The following is a 19,606-nucleotide window of genomic DNA, read 5'->3' as shown; positions in this document are numbered from 1 at the left end:
TTTTCACTTTTTTGAGAGTCTGAAGATGACTTTTTTGTAGGCTTCCCTATGGTGTGTAATGTGCACACAAAAAAGGAACCGATCCAAAGTCTAATGAAGTCAACACTTGCATTTACTTTATTGGGCTTTGACTAAGCCCTGGGAGCCTTATTGTGACCTCCCACTGAAAAAAACTGCAGCAGGACAACAGAGGACCCAGGAAACTCTCAGACATTCACGTCTCATCATTTCTGGCTAATGCTCCTTGCAGAGGAGGAGGGATTTGAGCCCTGATCCTGCAAACACTATGGCTATATCTAAACTACCGCCTATGTTAGCAAAACTTATTTCACTCAGGGGGGTGAATATTCCACCCCCAAAGCAACCTAAATTGCACCAATATAAGTGCTCATGTGCACAATGCACATCGCTTATGCCGCTCACTGGGGTGGTTTTTTTATGCTGACGGGAGAGCTCTCTCCCATCAGCATAGAACATCATCACCAGACGCAGTGCAGCAGCACAGCTGTACCAGTACATCTGCGCCGCTTCAGCACTGTTCGTGTAGATATGGCTTTAGGGCACATGCTTAACTTTACAGCCAGGAGTAATGCCTCGGTGCACCATGGAGAAGCAGCAACTGGAGGAAGAGGAGCACCCAGACTACCACATATGCTGCTCCTGCAAGGTGCTACCCTCCAGTTCCTGGCATCATATTTTCCTTGAGGTTTGCCAATTAATATAAGTAGAGGTGGACTGGAAGTTATTGCTGCAAAGAACAGCATTAACATCTGCCAAATATGGATAAGCACTTACATAGAGCTGTTTCATCTGCTGGTTTCAAAGTATTTCAAAATGGTAGGTAAACATTAGCTCTTTTACAGATTATTGTGGATGAAGATCGGGATGCCAGATGAAAACTGTTCCAAAGTCTAGCATTTTTCTGCTTTTATTGCAGGAGTCAAAGAAATGCATTTATGTTTTTATATTATACATAGCCTGATAAAACTAGTAGCTGGGAAAAAAACAACCACCCTTTGCTCAACAATAGTAGCAGTGAATGGTTGTCTTCTTTTTGCACAAGTGCTATTAACAGTGACAAATGATTCCCTCTTAATCCCAACATGGTTTGTCTGGACATATGCATTCTATTAAGGCGGGTATCCTTGGCTTCAGTTCTTTCCTAATAGTCACAGAAGATTAAACTAAACATTAAGGATATGAAGAAACCTCATAAATTAAATCGTGCACAAGTCTTTGAGCTTTACCCAACTTCCTCTCCTACAACAAGGGTTTAACAAACTTTAAGACAGTTTATTAATCTTATAACTGGGTTATCAGTGATAAGGTATTTTCTAACTGAATTTGCATTGGTTCTAAATCTTTACTACCTTATCTATGTTCTCACTCCCCCCTCTCTCTTCCCCTCACTGATAAGATTTTATTGTATTGGAAACCTTTATTGTATTAACTACAATTTTTAAGTGTACTATACAGAAAAGCATCATTATATACAGACATAGGTGTTCTGTGTTAAATAAAAGATGTAGAAACTTAAAATCTAGATAAGGTTTTACATTAGAGAGATATGCCTACATTTTCAGTGATTTTTGGTGCCTCAGTTTGTTTGGGTGCTCAGTTTAAAATGCTTTAGAAAATCAGCCCCTTTTAAGGCATCTTGAGTTGGACACCCAAAAACTGAGACAGCTCAAGGTCACCAGTCACTTCTGAAAATGTCCGTCTTTAACCCCCAATACAGCAAGATGTTAAGGATATGTTGTAACTTTAATTTAAGCGTGTGTGCAATCCCTTTGAAAACAATGAGGCATGCTTAAAGTTTGAATACACCTCGCTGAATTGGGGCCATAGTGTGTTATTTCCACTAAGATCACTTTTTTAGTTTAAATCAACTTTAGCACGTTACCTTTCAACTGCAGGATTTCCCTTTTGCTCCCATCGTATAATCTCAGTATGTATATTCAAGTTTTGCTCTTATTTTAATTAGATATATTTTTAAAATCTGTCTGATGTAATTTTTGAGGTGCTCTGCAAGTCATCAAGAGATTATGATCTGGTGGTACTTGACTGTGACAGTTTAAGTACCATGTAGAGTGGTTGATTTAGTAACACCATTTTCTTCTCAGGTGTTAAGCAGGAGTGCTGAAGCCTGTATGAATTGACCAGTAAGAAGTTCCTGTGGGCTACAGTAAATTACTAATGTCTGTAAAAGAAGTTCCCTTTTTTCATATGAATATATACATTCCCAGTTACAGGCATTGGGTCAAATTCAAACTAGTGATAAGCAAGTGCAACGCCACAGAATTCAATGGAGTCACACCTATCAGGTCTGAATTTCAACAGTACCTCTTTGTCACTGAAACATAAGGCCAGATATTCAGCTAGGGTAAATTGGCAGTGGAGCTATGCAAGCTGAAGGTCATACCCATACAGAGCAACAAATGAAAGATCAGTTTCTCAGGAAAAAAATGGAATGACGAGCATACAGTTATTAGACTGAAATGTTCTACCACATATCCTATCAAAAAACATACATATAGGACATAAGTTAAGTGCTAGTAGACATGGCCTATGTCAGCAAAACTTGTCACTCAGGGATGTATCAGTACAGCTGTGCAGCTATAAGCTTGTAAGTGAAGACATGGCTTTAGCTTCAGTGTTGTAAGATATTGCAGTAGCAACATGATTATAATCAGAGCCAGCACTAGGCATAAGTAGACTAAGCAACCACTTAGGACCCTGAGCAGCTCAATGGGGCCCTCTGTTCACATTTTATTATTAGAACTTCCCTGTTTTAGCATTGTGTGTGTGGGAGAGGGGCAAAAATATTCCTGCTTAGGGCTCCTAATGGGCTGACAGCAACTCTGATGTTTTTATCTTTTGTTTCAGGAGAATTATATTACATTGTAGGCATCATAAAGTACAACATATATGTTACATCAGTTCACTTACTAGGGCTTCACCTTTAAACCCAGTGAGAAGAGCTTGTCCAGGCAAATAAAATAGCAAAAGCCTGATCCTGCAGTTTGTGCACGCAAACACAAAAACAAAAAAAAACCACCCACATGCTTCATGCCAAAAGATAGCAGGATCAAACCCCAATTACAGAATCATGTTCCCACTACACAGTGTCATTGTAACCAGGAATTCAAGAGTTCCAAGCTAATCTCCATTTTCCTTCAACTCTACACAATTTTCTCTTTCCCATGAATTTTCATGGGTGTAGCTGTATCACTGCAGGCTCTTCTGCAGAAAAAATGCACTGTGATGTTACAGGGCCAGATTATCCTCATCTGGAAAGATACCAGGGAGCACCAGGGAGAACCTTAAGTCTCCATGCGGAGCTGGAGGTAAAGCACAAAGTTGTATTGTCATTAGTGCCTGTAATTTCATCTTTCTGTAGGTAGCACATTGGGTCGGGCACAAAGCATTCAATGGGCTGGGCAGGTGGGCAGCTGGTTTCCATGCCACTAGCACTATAGAATTGAAAAGTTCTGGAGTTCGTTTTCAGTTCTCTGCTTTGCTTCTCCCATTATCAATGTTGTCCCTTTGCAGGTGTTAGCGTCAACGATCACCGGTGCTATCCGGCAGCGTGGTTATTTTACTACATTGTGAACTAATTGTAAGAGGTTCTTATATTGCCCTCAACACCATACTATGCAAGTATCTTCCAGTAATGTATTAAGCAAACCTGTCAAGTGTGGTTTGTTCTCATTCATGCTGTCTCCAGAAAGAACATTTCCCATCACCTATGATCAGATGTCACATGATTGTTACTTGACCAATCACGAGGAGGGGATGGAGGCAGCGGGGAATAGTAACCATGAGAAAAACTTAAAGACATTATCAACTTATGAGTGACACAAAAAAGTAAGTTTTAACAAGTTAAAATGTTTCTGTAATATTTTAGGATGCCATTTACAGAACATTTAAAAAAAACAAAAACAAAAACAAAAAACACAACCTTCAGCTGCATGATCTGGGTTCACAATATTGCATCATTAAAAGCCTGAAAATGAAACTGGCAATAAAACCAAAGTAAAGCTGAAAAAAAATTTTTTTTGGTCCAAACTGAGAAAAATGTGCAAACAAAGAATATAATTAATGACCAAACAAATTTTAAAATTCTTTCATTCCTAATAACATAAGGTGTTATTGGCAACATAGGTAATTAGTGTTTACCACAGATGCAGCCAGATCCTCAGTTGGTGTGAATTGCTACAGCCTAGTCAATGGAGCTTTCCTGATTTACGCTAGTTGAGGATCTGGCCCATGAATTTACGCTGAAAGTGTCACTTGTTTTCTCAATAGTAGTATTACATCTAGGGAATGAAAGTCTCGTTTTGTATAATTACAAGAAAACAGTTGAGTACATTAATTTATTAAGGGGACTGAAGAAGCTCGTTGGAAATTTCCCAAAGGAAAGAATTCTCACTGACAATTTTACAAATGCCTTTATCAAAGTTTATGGGCCATAAAGTCTAACAATGTGATTACCAGTGAGATATCATCATTTTCAGTAACACAATGTTGCCCCAGAACAATCTGTTTTATAATCCCATCTATTCTGGCTAGTCTGTTTACTCAGATAGAAGTAAATGACCGAGTTTTTGAAACATTATTTGATAATAGTTTACAGTCAGGTCCTATTTCCACTGTATGAAAAGAAGAAAGTCTCAGAGCCTCTCCAGTAAATGCCAACAACTGGCTTATATACTCATGTACACTTTGTATTCATAAACACAAAATCTTTTCATGTAATTTAATAAAACACAAAACGAGCAGACTAGTATAGTATTTATGATCTAGAAATGCAGGGGCGGGGGACGATTTATATCAGAGGGCAACATATTTTTCTCCAAGAACCTCAATAAGCTTTTGGTACCAGCAGCTTCTTGGATGCCCTGTGCTATCATTAATTCATTTGGTTCATAATTAATAATGGCAAGACAAAAGAAACAGAGGCTGTGTTAATTAATAGTTAATTTTTACTCTTTTAATAAAGTTGGTAGTTTGCATTCATTGAAGCACAATGGACTGTTGTTCAAGACTTAAAATACATTCAATATGAAGTACTAGCTAACCCTTACTCTGGTGAGGGTCTATTCCCCCTTAGCTGTCCTGAAACAACTCTCCTTATCGACATGGGAAATTATGTATACATATTGATGGAAAGAGCGTATATATTGATGTAATGAGACACTTCAGAGAAGGTGTTGCTGGATTACTTATTCTGGTATAAATATCTGTGACCAAATGATGCTGCCCCAGGGGATTAACCTCATTAAAAAATAAAAAAAATAAAAAGAGAAAGAACAGGCTTCGAAATAATAAAATCATTAACAAGAGCTTATTAAGAAGGAAACTGACTGAAAGTACACTTGTTCAAAAATAATAGCATTCCTTCTTGAAGACAAGATGGAAATGAGAGTGAGGTAATCCTTTCAAAATCTGATCAAGTGATCAAAATCGATCCAGTAATAAAATGCATATCTAAAACCTCCATGTTAAAGAGAGTCAGGATTGATCAACTAGGTAAAGTAAAGAAACTCAGAGCTAAAAAGTTTTTTTCCCCAGCCTTAACTCTGCCCATTAGAACTAATCAAGTTATTCACTGCAAACAACTGGCTCTCAATTTTGAACTCATTTGATCTCAGTGATTACTCCTGATTTACATGGTGCAACATCTTTTTATTATTATTATATTGCATTTTTTAGGTATTGCACTGGACTCAGTAAAGTGCATGATATGATTTTTCATGTTATATGTGCTTCATTCTGTTGGACAAAATGGCAGCCTAATTCAAATCTAACTTGCTCTATTCAGATCCTTACATGAAATTTTAAATAAAGGTTATGTTCCTTTGTGTATTTACCCATGACAAAATTAAAATCAAAATATATAAATGTAAATAAATATTGTTTTAGCAATCTACTGGAATTTGCTCTACCATCTTAGCCTTTCACTGGCAAATATGCATGCACTCATTGAAATCTGAGTTGTTTTGCTTTTGAACAGTGGAAGTCTTTAAAGTAAGAACCAATAACTATTTACATGTGTTAAAACTCGTGTAGCTAAGGAACCTGAGGAGAGCAAAATATGTTTCCATTCTATGTATAGCAACTTCTATTCACATTGTATACCATCTTTTGTGATAGACACCTGATACAACACAAAAAAAAACCCAACATCCTTAATTTTACATTGACATCCTATTAGTTGGTGGGTTAGCGGGGATGAAATTAAAGTTATTTGACAGTCTATTATCAGGGTCAGTCATAACTTAGTGAAGTAGCACTTTGGAACACACCACCACAAAAGAATGACAGACCTGCATCTTGCAAGTTGCTGAATGTGAGCAGACCCTGTCCTCACTCATAGCCCCAATGGCTTAAATGGGGCTCCACTTAGCAGACCAGCTCGAAGGATCAAGATTTAGCGGTCTGTAAAATTTCAGTTTAAGAATGTGTCTTGTGTAATTTAGAACAGGCCAAAAAAAAAAAAAGGAAAAGAAAAATTGGAAGTCACAACACAAACTGACCAGCCTGAATAGCCGCTAAACAAAACTAATCCTTTTTTAAAAAGCAGGAGGATTAAGTTTCAACCTTATGGGAAGTTGAGTTATAACATCAAACAAAATTTAAAAATAGAAATAGCAACTGGCTTGTGGCTAGAAGTACCAAATTCTTGTTCAATCATTCCATAATAGTGCAGTCTGCCAAATGAACAGTCACTAGTGCAACTTCATTTAATATACATTTGAGGGAATTTTCTATGTTAGTTTAAACTGAACTGTGTTAGTTCTGTGTTCACTTGCTATAACAGACAATATTAATCCACATGCTTCCAAAACGAAAAATGTGTACTTAAATTTGCCAAGTTATAGTTATCTCTACTTCTTTACCATGGCCTCATCTTATCGCTAAAATGCTGAAAATAAGGTTTTTAACAGATTTAAGCTTCATGCAGATATTTGAAGGTTTAGTGGAAAGGCATACTGGAACAATTTTTATAGTGGAGGTGCTGAGAGCCATTGAACCAAACTGTAAACCCCATATATAATGGAAACCACTTCAAGTCAAGGGGTGTGGCAGCACCCCTAGTTCCAGCACCTACACTCAAGTATGAGAAAAAAAACCCAACCTGAACTTCTATTTGAGGAAGAAATATTAGCCATATATAGAAAGAACGTATTTTTCATATGGCACTGAAAGCTTGTTTTTCTTGTTTTCTTAGAAATCCACAATATTAAACTGGAATCCTCAATGTCTGAACAGTAGATTAATTGATATTATTTAAGGAGGAACACACACACACACACACACACACCCAGAAAGGGAGAACAAGGAAATAGAAGACCTTAATCTCTAAGAATTAGGTATGTACCCCTTAATCAATGGAACATACAATACCATAGTCAACCACTACTGTTTAAGACAGCGGTTCTCAAACTTCATTGCACCGGGCCCCCCTTCTGACAATACAGATTACTACACAACCCTGGGAGAGGGGTCTGAAGCCTAAGCCCAAACCCTGCCACCCTGGGAAAGGGGGCGGGTGAGGCCAAAGCCAAAGCCCGGTTTGGTTTCAACCCTGAGCAGTGGGGCTTGGGTTTTGACTTCAGCCTCAAGCCCCAACAAGTTTAACGCCAGCCCTGTTGACCCCATTAAAACAGGATCACGACCCAGTTTGGGCTCTCGACCCACAGTTCGTGAACCACTGGCTTAAGATATATATATATAGCATGGGATAACTAGTTATAACACTGCAGCTAGGTGACCATATACATGTTTAGTATTTATTTCACAACACTCCCTCTCAAGTGCCTAGGAACTTTTACAGCACAATCCATTTAATAAAAAAGACTACATTAATAATAACAAAATTAAAAGTACAAACAACAAAGGTCAAGTTCAACCTTCCTCTAGGAACATCTTGGGAAAGTGGAGATGGAAGAGCGCTGATGGATCATGGAGCACATCCCTCCCTTTGGAAGCACTAGAGATAATATATACCTCACATGCACACATGTGAGAAAAGCTGTATCTGATATTAGATGGATATTGCACTGCTTTACTTGGAGCATCATAAACAACTGAGGCCACAGTGTAAGTAGAACACTTAATTGTACAGCAATTGCAGGGGAAAAAAAAAAAAAAAAAAAGGAGAAACTTGCCTGAGAATTCTCCAAAATTATAAACATGGAGGTAGGAGGAGCAAAAGCACTTTCACAGTAAAAATCTTGTTTACGGAAAAGGAAAATGTACAATAACGGGGTGAGGATATAATAATGCACACTGTACAAAAAAGTGTAAATGTTTATTTTAATGTAACCCTTCGCTAAGTGGCTTTGGTTCAAAGCATGACAACCCACCTAATCACATCAATTCTAAAGGACATAATAAATAACATGAGATATGTGACATGCCATGCTATTTGTGGAGGCTGTCTCCTTTCCTAGCACTAATTTACTCATCCAGATGAATTGAAATGTGTGTTCTAATCTGAATCATGGAAACTAGCCATTGATTTGTGTAAGTAGCCTTTTTTCTTTGCTGAAGGCATTGTTGAAATAACTGACCCAACTGCTAAAACAAGCTTCTTCTAGCAGCCTTGCCTCATTCCCTTTTACATACCTCTATGTATTGGATACATCTCAGGAAAGCCACATGAATTTGCGGCACAAATTCATTTCAAAGATACACTTCAAATATACAATTTAAATACACGGACTCACAACTTGTTAAAATTACGTGCACAATCAAAAAAATGTAGCATTTTCAAAACCAATGGGTCCTTTTTAAAGAGGATTAAAACACAGAATCATGAGCAGCAATAAATGGAAATAACTGCATAGAACTTGGAAAGAAGTATTAACTATTTTGCATTCAGGGCAAGTCCTACTCTCAGATGTATACACAATTTCCATTGAAATGTGTGCATGCATATCCAACGGCAGAAATTGACATATCTAGTTGCCATGGTAATACAAATAATAGAATAATATTTTGTTTCAAGCACCAAATCATTGAAGTCAGACCAACCATTAAAACTACATTGCATTTACAATGGAAGAGTGATTTAGGGGTAAATTCACACCTGGTGTGAGTAGGCAGCTGCAAACACCAACTCTGAATTTGGCTCTACAATTATAATTCTCTATTATTTAAATATCCACAGGGGACTCTCTTATTGGCTCTTCATGTATTTTATCATAGTGTCCTACTAGCAGCAGCAATGGGGATATGGAAATAGAATTTTTGCATAATAGGATTTAATGTATTTTGGTTGTGATGAATGAAACGTGGTATATTCCATGAGAGTTCTCATTATGAGGTTGATTATTATTATATCGTGGTAGTGCTCAAAAGGTTCCAGTCAGGTGATGGGAACCTCTTGTGATAGAAGCTGTACAAACACATAGAAGCATACAGTCCCTCCAAGCCCAGCAAATGCTAAAACAGCCTTTACATGTGTACTAGTGGAAATAGAGCTCTGAATCAGACATGTATCATTTCAAAGTTTGACGATAAGCATAACTGGAGAAGTGGGAGGTGGGTTACATTAGAATGACAGGCCGTATTGATTAGTGGTGAGAGCATGGGGGCTAGAGACCAGAATCCTAAATCCCAGCTTTCTCACGGTGTTGCCTCTGGCAATCGCTTAAATCTTTCTGTGCCTCAGATTCCAAATCTGCCAATAGGCAAAAATCATACTTAGCTACCTAAGAGAGACATTATGAAGACTACGTTGCCCCTTTGCCAAGCAGTAGCAGATTGCCAGGGCCTTGCAGGTCAATTACCCATTTGGAGCAGAAATTGGTGACGTGGAATCAAGTATTATCCTCCTGTAATATGTTTACTTGAGTGCACTTGGTAAATAATATTTCACTGAACAGGACACAAGTAATTCTCTTCTTAAAGAAACCACAAGTAATTCACCATTGCCCTGTCCCCAGAGCAGCTGATTTGTGCCCCTCTCCTCCCCTGAGACTCTCAGTTTCATAGTTTCTTCTTCCTTCCCTTGTCCCCAACGGCCCCCACCTGAGAAGCCTCTAGGGTCAAGTCCACACTACAAAATTGAGTTGACCTAAGTTACGTTGACATACAGCCACTGCAGTAATTAGATAGCTTTTGCATGTCCTCACCAGGAGCACTTGCACTGATTTAACTGTCAGTGTAGAGCATTGTGGAATGGCTAATGAAAGGCAGCAACAGTCAATGTAAACACTGACACTGAGTCGACCCAACTACTGTACAGGCAAAACTGCTTTTTCCAGGATATCTTGTTTTGCCTGGAGATGAGAGAGGGGGACAGGAATATGCTGTATGGGCAAAAGCGCAACTTTGCCAGTATAAACTGTGTCCACACTAGGAGTACTTTGCCAATATAGGAGACCACTGTAGCTACAGTAGCAGAGTGCTCCTAGGGTAGGAGCTGGCCTAAAGCTGCTCAAGAGACCATATGGCCTGAAAAGAGTGTGGGTACCTACCCTTCTTGGGTAGCTGCTCTGCAACACAAAGGAACTGCGAAGCCTAAACTACCAGACAAAGGTGACAGCTTTAACCCACCTTTCCATACCATTAGAGTGCTTTAACAGACCCTTATTGACGCTGGGGATGCAGTTAACGGATGCTTATGTTTCAGCCATTGCTAACACGCAAGCCATTAGCACTTTCCAGAGCAATTAATTACTTAAATGTTTGCATCCTACTGTGAAGATGTCACATTTAAATAAAGGCCATCAAAATACCAAGCATTCTAATTTTTTTTGTAATTAAAATGCAGAAACAAGCATTTCAGATTTTGTATACATTTGCACTTATTTTATATATTGGTGTATATATGCACACAGATATTCACGTTCATATGCACAGACATTCACAGTGACATGCTAGAGGAGGCTAGTTAAAATACCAGTTTAACAAGTGGAGGAGCCTTGCATCAGTCCCATATGGAGTTGTCTGCAGGCAAAACACATGTAGTACTAAACCCTTACTTTAAACACACACGCCAGTTCAATTTACATAAGTCGAACATTGTACTCTACTATCAACATTTTGCTCCTCAAATATACTTAGTGTAACTATTTGCAGCAAGTGCCCTTATAAATTTGGTTGCCAGCTGACACTGCCTTCTTTGTTGGTTATGGCTATAAGAAAGCTTTTTTGTTTAAATGGGAAAACTAATGAATAGATTCCTCAACCCTCTTCTTTGCAAGCACTTGTGGTCAGGCCAAAGGAGCAAATATTGAAAGCTCTTGTTAAGTTATTGGCAGCACAACACTGCCACCCATATGCACGCATTTTCCCTGTGAAGTAAACAGCCAAGGTACATATTACGATTTTGTCAGAGGTGTTTTTAGTAAGAGAGTCAGAGACAGGTCACGGGCAATAAACAAAAATTCAGAGAAGCCACAACCTATCCCTGACTTTTACTAAAAATACCCTAGGAGAGGGGGGGACAAACAGAGCAAGACCAGGTTTGGCAGCTGCTCCAGCCCCGCCGCTGCTGCTGCTCTAGCCTCAAGAGGCTGACCCAACCCCGGACCACTGGTCAGCTGCTCCAGCCCTGCCCCAGAAGTAGTCACGGAAGTCCCAGAAAGTCCCAGAATCTTTGACCTCCATAACAGAATTGTATCCTTAGTCATAGTTGCCTCAATAAATAAAACCAATCTTCCTGCAGTACAACTAGACATACACTGTACATACATTAACTCACACACATTTTATATATTATTCCTGCAGAGTATTACCTTGCTTCCAAAATACTTGCAAAGTGAGTACTACTCAGAATGACTAAAGTGGCATAAATAAATAAATACATAAATAAATAAATAAAGTATTATAGTTCAAGAGTTACCGTACCAGTGACTGTTACAGCAAACCATTTAACATGGGCAGAAACAGAATCAGACTTCATACTCCACACACTAACCAAATAGCACTATTGTCCTTCCTTGCAGTGAGGTGCATGTGAAAAACAAACAAAATAAAACTGATACGAGTTAAAGGGTGAGATCATGTGTTGTAATAAGTCTAACCAAGATTGTCAGCTCAACATGTCAGAGTCCAAATGAGGTATCAAGTAAAAGACTCTCACAAGATATACCATGAACTCACAGCCATAAAGTGCAAAGTGAAACTCAACTGAATGTTTTGACTGGACCAACAAAAAACGGATAAAATGCTAACACCAGCCCTTAGGTCTTTATGCATTTCATGGAATCATTAAAGGTGATAAGGATAAATGACAGCATTGCTTAAGAGGGGATGACTTTCAATGATTCAGATCTATGAAGACTTTTATATCATCCCCATCATCAAGATGTCTAGACTACATTTGACCATTCTTACATGACGAACGAGTTCTGGTGTTAAAGGCCCCTCAAGTAATATCCCATCACTGGCCATGGCATATGCTAATTGCAACTGTGGCACTACGGCCTGAGAAGAGAAGCAGACTTTTCTGGTTGAAAGCTATTGCAACTCATTTATCACCAGCACAATACGCTATGCTTAGAAGGTAGACAGCTGTATTCCACACTACTTTAAAGTTTCCAAATAGTCTTTAAAAGTAATCTGAAGTAGAAAACATTACTGAGGTCTAATTCTGAGGTGAGAAGGTCTGACTAATCATAGCAAAATCCTAGTCGTGGCAGTAAGTAATCAAGAAGCAACTGCAGATCTAACATGACTACCATACTGCAAATTTGCATACAAAAAGCGGGCACACTCTTTCCAGCATGGGTGCAAACAAGATCTTTGCCTTCTTTTCTAATACCTTTCAGATTATGCCAACATTACCAGAGTCTTAGCAGGCTGAAACTCAAAGAAGCTGAGAATAAATTATAATTGCTTTGGATAGGAGGCCATTTCTACAGGGTAGAAACATAATTTTTTAGGCAAATTCCTGTAATTGTACAACAGGAATATTCATCATTATGTGTATGATATGAAAGCAAACAAGATGACATACTGATTATTAATTTTGCATATTTGTGAACTTAGTACATTTCTTAAATACAATATTTATTAATATAGGTGACTGTACCTCTTATACACACATGCATCACCAAGACTTGAAATAACCCAAGCACCAGTGGGAATATCAGCAACTTTCATACCAAACCATTCCATCAAGATGCAAATTACCTGATGAAAGTGTGTTAAGGCAGATATGCACATTCACTGTGCTTGTTCTTAAAGAATCACAGAACAAAGTATGGTTTGATCTAAAGGGAAACATGGAAGAACTGTAGCATTATGACCAAACTGGTTGGACCAGTCAGTTATACTGCTCCCTAAAACTAGTCAATCACAAAGATTACAGCAAACTCAGATACCCAAATGCAAGAGCCAGCCACTCAGAATCATCATGAGATTGTCTGGCACTCCATGAAGGAGTTTGTCTCCACAAATTAACAAATGAATTACAATGGATTTAGATTGTAAAATCTCCAGGAAAATCTTGTTTTATTACTTGTATGTAAAGCACTTAATATACTGCTATTGCAATATATAATATATCAGTATTTTCTACTCTCAGCTATGCATATATTTTATTCATTTCTATACGTTTTATACAGATATCTTAATTTAAGGCCCAATCTTGTTTGTGAGTAATTTTGCTCACATAAGGATTTTAATCTGACCATTTTTGCCAGAAGCATAGATTGACAATGAAAACCAAGAGCCATATATGATACAAATTTGGCTGCACTTTTACTACTATAACTTTCCCTCCTTATATATAAGAAATTCCCTTGAAATTCTCTGTGACGGGATTGGTGAAAATGCATATTAGTTTTACTGTTATGTTAATCTGGGTTTACACCAACATGTGTGAACCAGATTCTGATTTCAGTCAGGGTGTTTAAGTTTTCAGTAACTGTTTTGTTTCGTTTTGGAACATTTATGATTTATTTTTTATTTTTAAAATGTCAACAACATTAACAATACATTCAGTTTTTCTCTCAGTTGTATTTAAATTCGTTTTTAATTCTCAAAGTTTGGAGAAAGATATAATTTCATTAAAAAAAAAAAAAAAAAACCTGACATCAAAGTCATCATCTCCTTAACGAAAACCAAAACTTAAGTAATCAGCTCTTTGTATGGTAAGAAGTGACACTCAACTGAAATTTTTAAAAAGTGAATGCTCATAAGTATATACAACTTGAAATGTCTTAGATGCATCATTTTAGGTGACCGTAGCACTTCATCTGTTTATATTGCAGCTTCATTGCAGTATATTTGGATTTACATTCAGGGTCCAGGGCATGTGGTATCCAAAGGATGATCCCATACTACTTGAATCATGAGGCAGGTTCTGGTCTGATCTATCTATCATCTATTACTCTGAAGGCAAACATTAAAATTTGGAATGGCTATTTTAGGATTTGCAAATGGGGATTCATACTCTATCATTGACTTCAATGGGAATTTTACCAGTTATTTCCATGAAAGCAGGAGCACACCACCAAAAAGCACTCTTCTGCTGCTCACCTTTAGTGAACATCTGGCCTTAATTTGTAATGAAAGAGGTGCTGGGGCTCAAGCAATTTTATTACTTTAATAACTGACACGGCAAGCCCAGAGGAGCTGGGGCTATGAACTGCCAAGCCTAGAGGTGCCAAGGCTCAGTCCTGACAAGCCCTAACACAAATTAAGCACTCGTGATCATACATTACAGTGAATACAGAACAATCAGGCAACTTACTGTATTTTGAAGATGACATACTGTGTTCTATCTTTGTAAACAGTCTAATTCTCCTAATGTGAAAAGCTACTCCCAACCAATTATATGGTGGAAAAAACCCTATTGGTGAGCACTTCTTTACTGCTGACCATTTAATAGTCACTGAATTGGGTCCTGGTCCCTAACTAGGGCTCCTAGACATGACAGATAATAACTATTATCTCTTAATACTATAAGCTTTAGTGTTATGCTTACACCTATATATTCTGCAGGAACTGTAAAACTCAGACTCTGTTTCAAAACCATTTTATCTGAGCTGCACAATCACAGCAAATGGAGTCAACTCCCCCAAAACCCTGCCCTCTTTACATCAACAACAGGTACAAACTTGCTTCTTGGAACCAGAGTCTCCCTTGATTTCAAGATTGTGTAATTAGCTTTTCAAAAAGGCGTGTTTCTCTTTTCAAGATGGTTTTATTGTCCAGAGTCACGAAATACAAACTCACTTGTGCTCAGCTCCACTAACAGACTTTCTAATACTATCTGGTCTTTTCCCAAGCGCTTTCTTTTCATTCTTAAAAAAAATAAATAAAAAAAAAAATAAAAAAATCTGCATTGTATTGTTGTTGGAGGATTTCCAAGATAAAGACGATTTTGCCTGGAACTACAAATTGGCTGCCTTCTCTTGAAACTTACGAAAGAAAACGAAATAAAAAATAAGTTTGACTAGCCAGACGTTCCCTCTCCCCCAACACCAGTTTCTTAAGGTATTAAAACCTTGCAACAAACTAGTCTGCACAGTTTCCAAAATGCCCAGGTCAGTGCAGGGGGATAGGATGAGAAACAGCAAGCTCAGCTGACGGTAAGAGACACGGAGTTCATTCATAAACTTGCAAATTTGTTTAGACCGGGCACAACACATACAAGTGATTCCCGTTTTTAAGAAGTCTGTGGGAAATGGAGACACAGTGAGCTTTTTCCTTGGTGTTTTCTATCTCGCTGGACGTATTTTTTTTTACCCAACAGATAAATAGTGCTGAGGAAACGATCAGCAGCAGGTGAGAACGACAAGCGAAGAGACAAGCATGACAGCAGTTGTTATAAAACTTAGACTTGCATGGAACACAAGTTACTTGGCTCAGGCATGTACGTGAATCATTCGGGACTTTTCCCCATGTTGTATTAGTTACAGGAAGACGGTAAGAAGCCTGGGGCAGTAACCCTTTAGTAGGGAACCGAACCTAAGCTCTTGTGAAACCGACACGATCGGCCTGTGACTGCCTCTCCCCTTGTGTGTCAGTGCCCCACCGATGCTCCCGAAAAGCCCACAAACACTTCAAGTACATTTACGAGATGTGCACGCAGATACGCCGGGAGGGATTACTTTACCAGGCTGCCTCGGAGACCCCTCGGGCCGGATTCCCCTGGGTTACACACCCCGGCAGCCCGCCATGTGCGTAACCCAGGGCTGAACGTGGCCCCTAGTAGTTAGCAAAGGGAAGGGGGAGCTTAGGGGGCCAATAAGCCCGGGGCAGTAGATCGCAGCGCGGGGTGACTACCGGGGAAAGGACGCGCCAGGGCTTTTTCCTTTCATTTCTTCCTCCACTGCCCCAGGGGAAAGCAAGCCCCGGCCCCAGGAAGTGGGACGCCGGGAGGCTGTCACCAGGAGTTGGGACGTTGCCTCCCCCCCCAACCCGTCCCTGACACTGCATCCCGCCGAGAGCTCCAGCTGTCGAGCCGGAGGGAGGCGTTTAAAGCTCCCAGCCCTGGAGACTCACCCCCCACCACCACCACCACCACCACCACGGCGCACCCCCGGTACCTTTCTTCTCCTCCCCCGCGGCGATGAGGCAGAAGCGGCCGAGGAGCAGCAGCACCAGGACAGCGGCTCCTCCCGCCCGGAGATGCCCGCTCGCTGCTGCCCGGGGCCGGCGGCTCCAGTCCCCCATCCTGGGCTGGGCAATAAATAAATCCCGGGGCTCTCTCGCGCTCGCTCTCTCTCTCGCTGCTCGTCCTCCCCGGCTGCGCTCAGCCCCTCTCGCCGGCTCCGCCGACCATACTCAGCGGCTGCAGCCCGGGCACCAGTCGGAGGCGGCGGGGCTCGAGGGCCGGCTGGCAGAAGCTCCCCCGCTCTCCCCCCCACGTGCGTGCCCCCGGGTCGGGCTGGGGACTGGCCAGCGGCTGCTCCCGCGTTTTCCCCCTCCTCGTCCTCCGGCGCCTGCACGCGGCAGCTCCGCTAACTCCGCAGACGGGCAGCGAAACTTTCCCCCTCCACACGCGCGCCAGCACCGCAGCCAGCGAGTAGCGCTCAGGGGCTCCCTCTGGGGAAGCCGCCCGCTTGAGCCCGACGGAGGGGGCGGGGCGGGGTTGGGGGGCGGGAGCAAGGGGGAGGAGGCGGCCGCGGCGGCGGCGCCGCGCCTGGCTGAGCCCAGGTGAGGGGCGGGCCGAGGCTCTCACCTGGCCGCTGAGCGATGGGGGGAAGGGAGCGAGGGACATTCCCTGCCCCCCCCCCCCCCAGCCTCTAGGCGCTGGCTCCAGCTGTCCTCCTGCCCCTGCCCAACCCGGGAATCTCTCCGCTCAGCTGGAGCCTGCCGGGGTGCAGTAGCATTTGCTAAATAGAAGATCGCGCCTGTCCAGCCCTGCCCGCCCCCCCGAGCTGGGAATGGCAGGAATAAACCTCTGTGCCCAGAGCTTGAACGCTCCCTGTTTCATCAATAGGAAGCGGAGTAAAAAACGAGGCGCTGGGATCAACGCTCAAAAGGACTCGAGGAGCAGATTCAGCCACGCCGAGTACGGCAGCCCTGCCCGCTTGCACGTTCACCCGCTGTCTTCCCCCTCAGCTCGCTGACTCAGCGGTTACTCACAGGGGATGCGGCATAACCTCATTGACTGGTTTAGACCGCTGTAAGTAAAGAACAGGAGCAGCCCTTCGGGGTAGAGAGTTCACAAAAGTGAACTGGCCATAAGTCTTAGGCTCCTATGTTCTTGAGAAGGACAGGGAGGCGAGAGTGGAAATAAGGTACTGAACAACTCTATCAGAGACCCAACAGACTGATAAGATGATTGAGGTTGGAGGCTAAAACCAGTCTCTCTCTCCTATGCTTTCAAACCAGAGCTTTGCAGCTGAACTACCAAAAAATGGCAACAGAGCTTCATGAAGGACCTGATAGGAAAAAGTCAGTGAATCAATAATTACCTTCCCAAGTTAATGATTTAAAAGGTTATGACATAGCACTGGATCTTGGAGTTTTGCCACTGCCATCTCTGGGGCTGATCCTGTTCCCGTTATGTGCATTTTACCACAAAACACGTTAAGGAATTTGTGAGAGAGGGGGAAAAAAACCCTACATTATATCTATGCATCCTTTCTTCCAGTCCCATTGGCAGTGATCCTGCTTGGGACTAATGTTTTTTGCGCTACTGTATACTTCTGTTCCTGTTTTGGACTGGATCTTTATACAACACCAAAACCCACTGAAAACACTAGCAGTGTTGCTTGACTAAGGATACTCAATTAAGCACAAAAATCTTTGTTTGTACAAGCAAAAAATAATAGAAAACCAAGAATTATTTGTGTGTGTGCACGCGCAGCATAGTAAATGATGTGTTTTTATATGGTTAGCATTATATACTGAATTTGTGTATCTGAGAATCTTGTTAGAGACTATCATGCATTCTGGGTGGATCTACTAGCTTTCAGTAGCTGAGACAAACAGAAGGATTTTTTTTAATCACAGCACCAATGTAAAGAATCTTTGCAGCACTGTGGGATAACCTCAGCATATATTAAAGGGTGCAAACTGCACTATTATGATGGAAGTTGGATTAAAGCCCCTGGGAGAGAAGTTTGTCACAAGAGACATAAGAAAAAAAGTATAATTTAAAGTCTAATGCAGCTACCTCATTGAAGATAGTGCAAGAATAATTTATTTGGTGCAGACTTTTAGCCTCCTGAGTGCTGATTTGGTTATGTATGGCAATAGGACCAAACATTAACATAGGGTTCACCAAACACCAAATAAACCTCAGACCAATTCTGTAAGTAAATATGTATTCATACAGTATTATGATACCATTGACAAAAATAATTAAAGGTTTTTGACTTTTTTAAAATAAAGAACAAGAAGAAACTCAAAGTGATGACTGAAAAACAAATTAAACGAAAGAGAAACCATCTCCAAAACCTGAATCCATGAAAAGAGCATACAGAAGTCCTAGGAGTTTACAGTGTTTTACATTCTGGTTGTGAAACCATCTGCAGTTCTGAGCTGGAGAATCTCATACACTCTTCACCTTCAATCATCTTTTCTATGTGAATGTGTGTGAAACTCACCATTTGCTGATGAGTGAACTCCCACCTCATTCCTGACCTAAGCTGAAGGCCGATGGAAGTCTAAAGGCTACACTGCACACTCTTTATGGCGGCATGTGGAGTATATACACTACACACGCCCTTAGCATGTTTGAATAGTAGTGGAGACAATGAGGCACTGCTTAGGCGAGTAGAGTATAGACATGCCTGAATCCTGTGGGTACGTACCCTACACCACTCTCTACATGCCCAAGCAATGCCTCCCTTCTCTATAGTTCTACTTTTAGCAGTGTAGAGTCCTGCTACATCCCCACTGCTAGAATCTTTCTGATCACAGGGAAAGGCTCCAGCAGCAGGGAAAGGCTCTGTCATGGAGGAGACAGTGGGAAAAGGCTCCTTACAGTTGCCAGAGCCTTTTCCTGCTGCAGACCTTCACTGGCACATGTAGCTACACACCACAGAGTGAATGCAGCTTGCTTTTCACTGTGGCATGTAGCTACACATACCCTACTTGCCGCCACTACCAGTAGTGTGCAGTGCAGATGTAGCCTCAGAGAATTTCCCCTTAAGTTATCCTTCCCCCTACTGCAAATGTCCAA

The 19,606-nt window shown here is 40.9% G+C and overlaps 1 protein-coding gene across 5 annotated transcripts in view; it reads right to left on the bottom strand.

Moving 5' to 3' along the window:
• EGFR (epidermal growth factor receptor) overlaps positions 1–16,991 on the bottom strand; it is a 218,716-nt gene extending 201,725 nt beyond the window's left edge. For 2 of the 5 annotated variants that reach the window (XM_067550361.1, XM_067550365.1), the window contains exon 1: positions 16,518–16,991. In XM_067550361.1, the coding sequence (XP_067406462.1) occupies positions 16,518–16,644 (127 nt within the window). In that variant the 5' untranslated portion in view covers positions 16,645–16,991. Of the gene's footprint in view, positions 1–11,865; positions 13,940–14,716; positions 15,269–16,517 lie in introns of those variants that run through there. The other 3 variants (XM_067550363.1, XM_067550362.1, XM_067550364.1) reach the window with 3 other exon arrangements.
• Positions 16,992–19,606: the final 2,615 nt, after the last annotated feature.

This window comes from Emydura macquarii, unplaced genomic scaffold, assembly GCF_026122565.2.
Source record: "Emydura macquarii macquarii isolate MOO-44397 ecotype Brisbane River unplaced genomic scaffold, CSIRO-AGI_Emac_v2 contig_1263, whole genome shotgun sequence".
Lineage (NCBI taxonomy): Eukaryota > Metazoa > Chordata > Testudines > Chelidae > Emydura > Emydura macquarii.
This window is presented reverse-complemented; position numbering and strand designations above follow the sequence as displayed.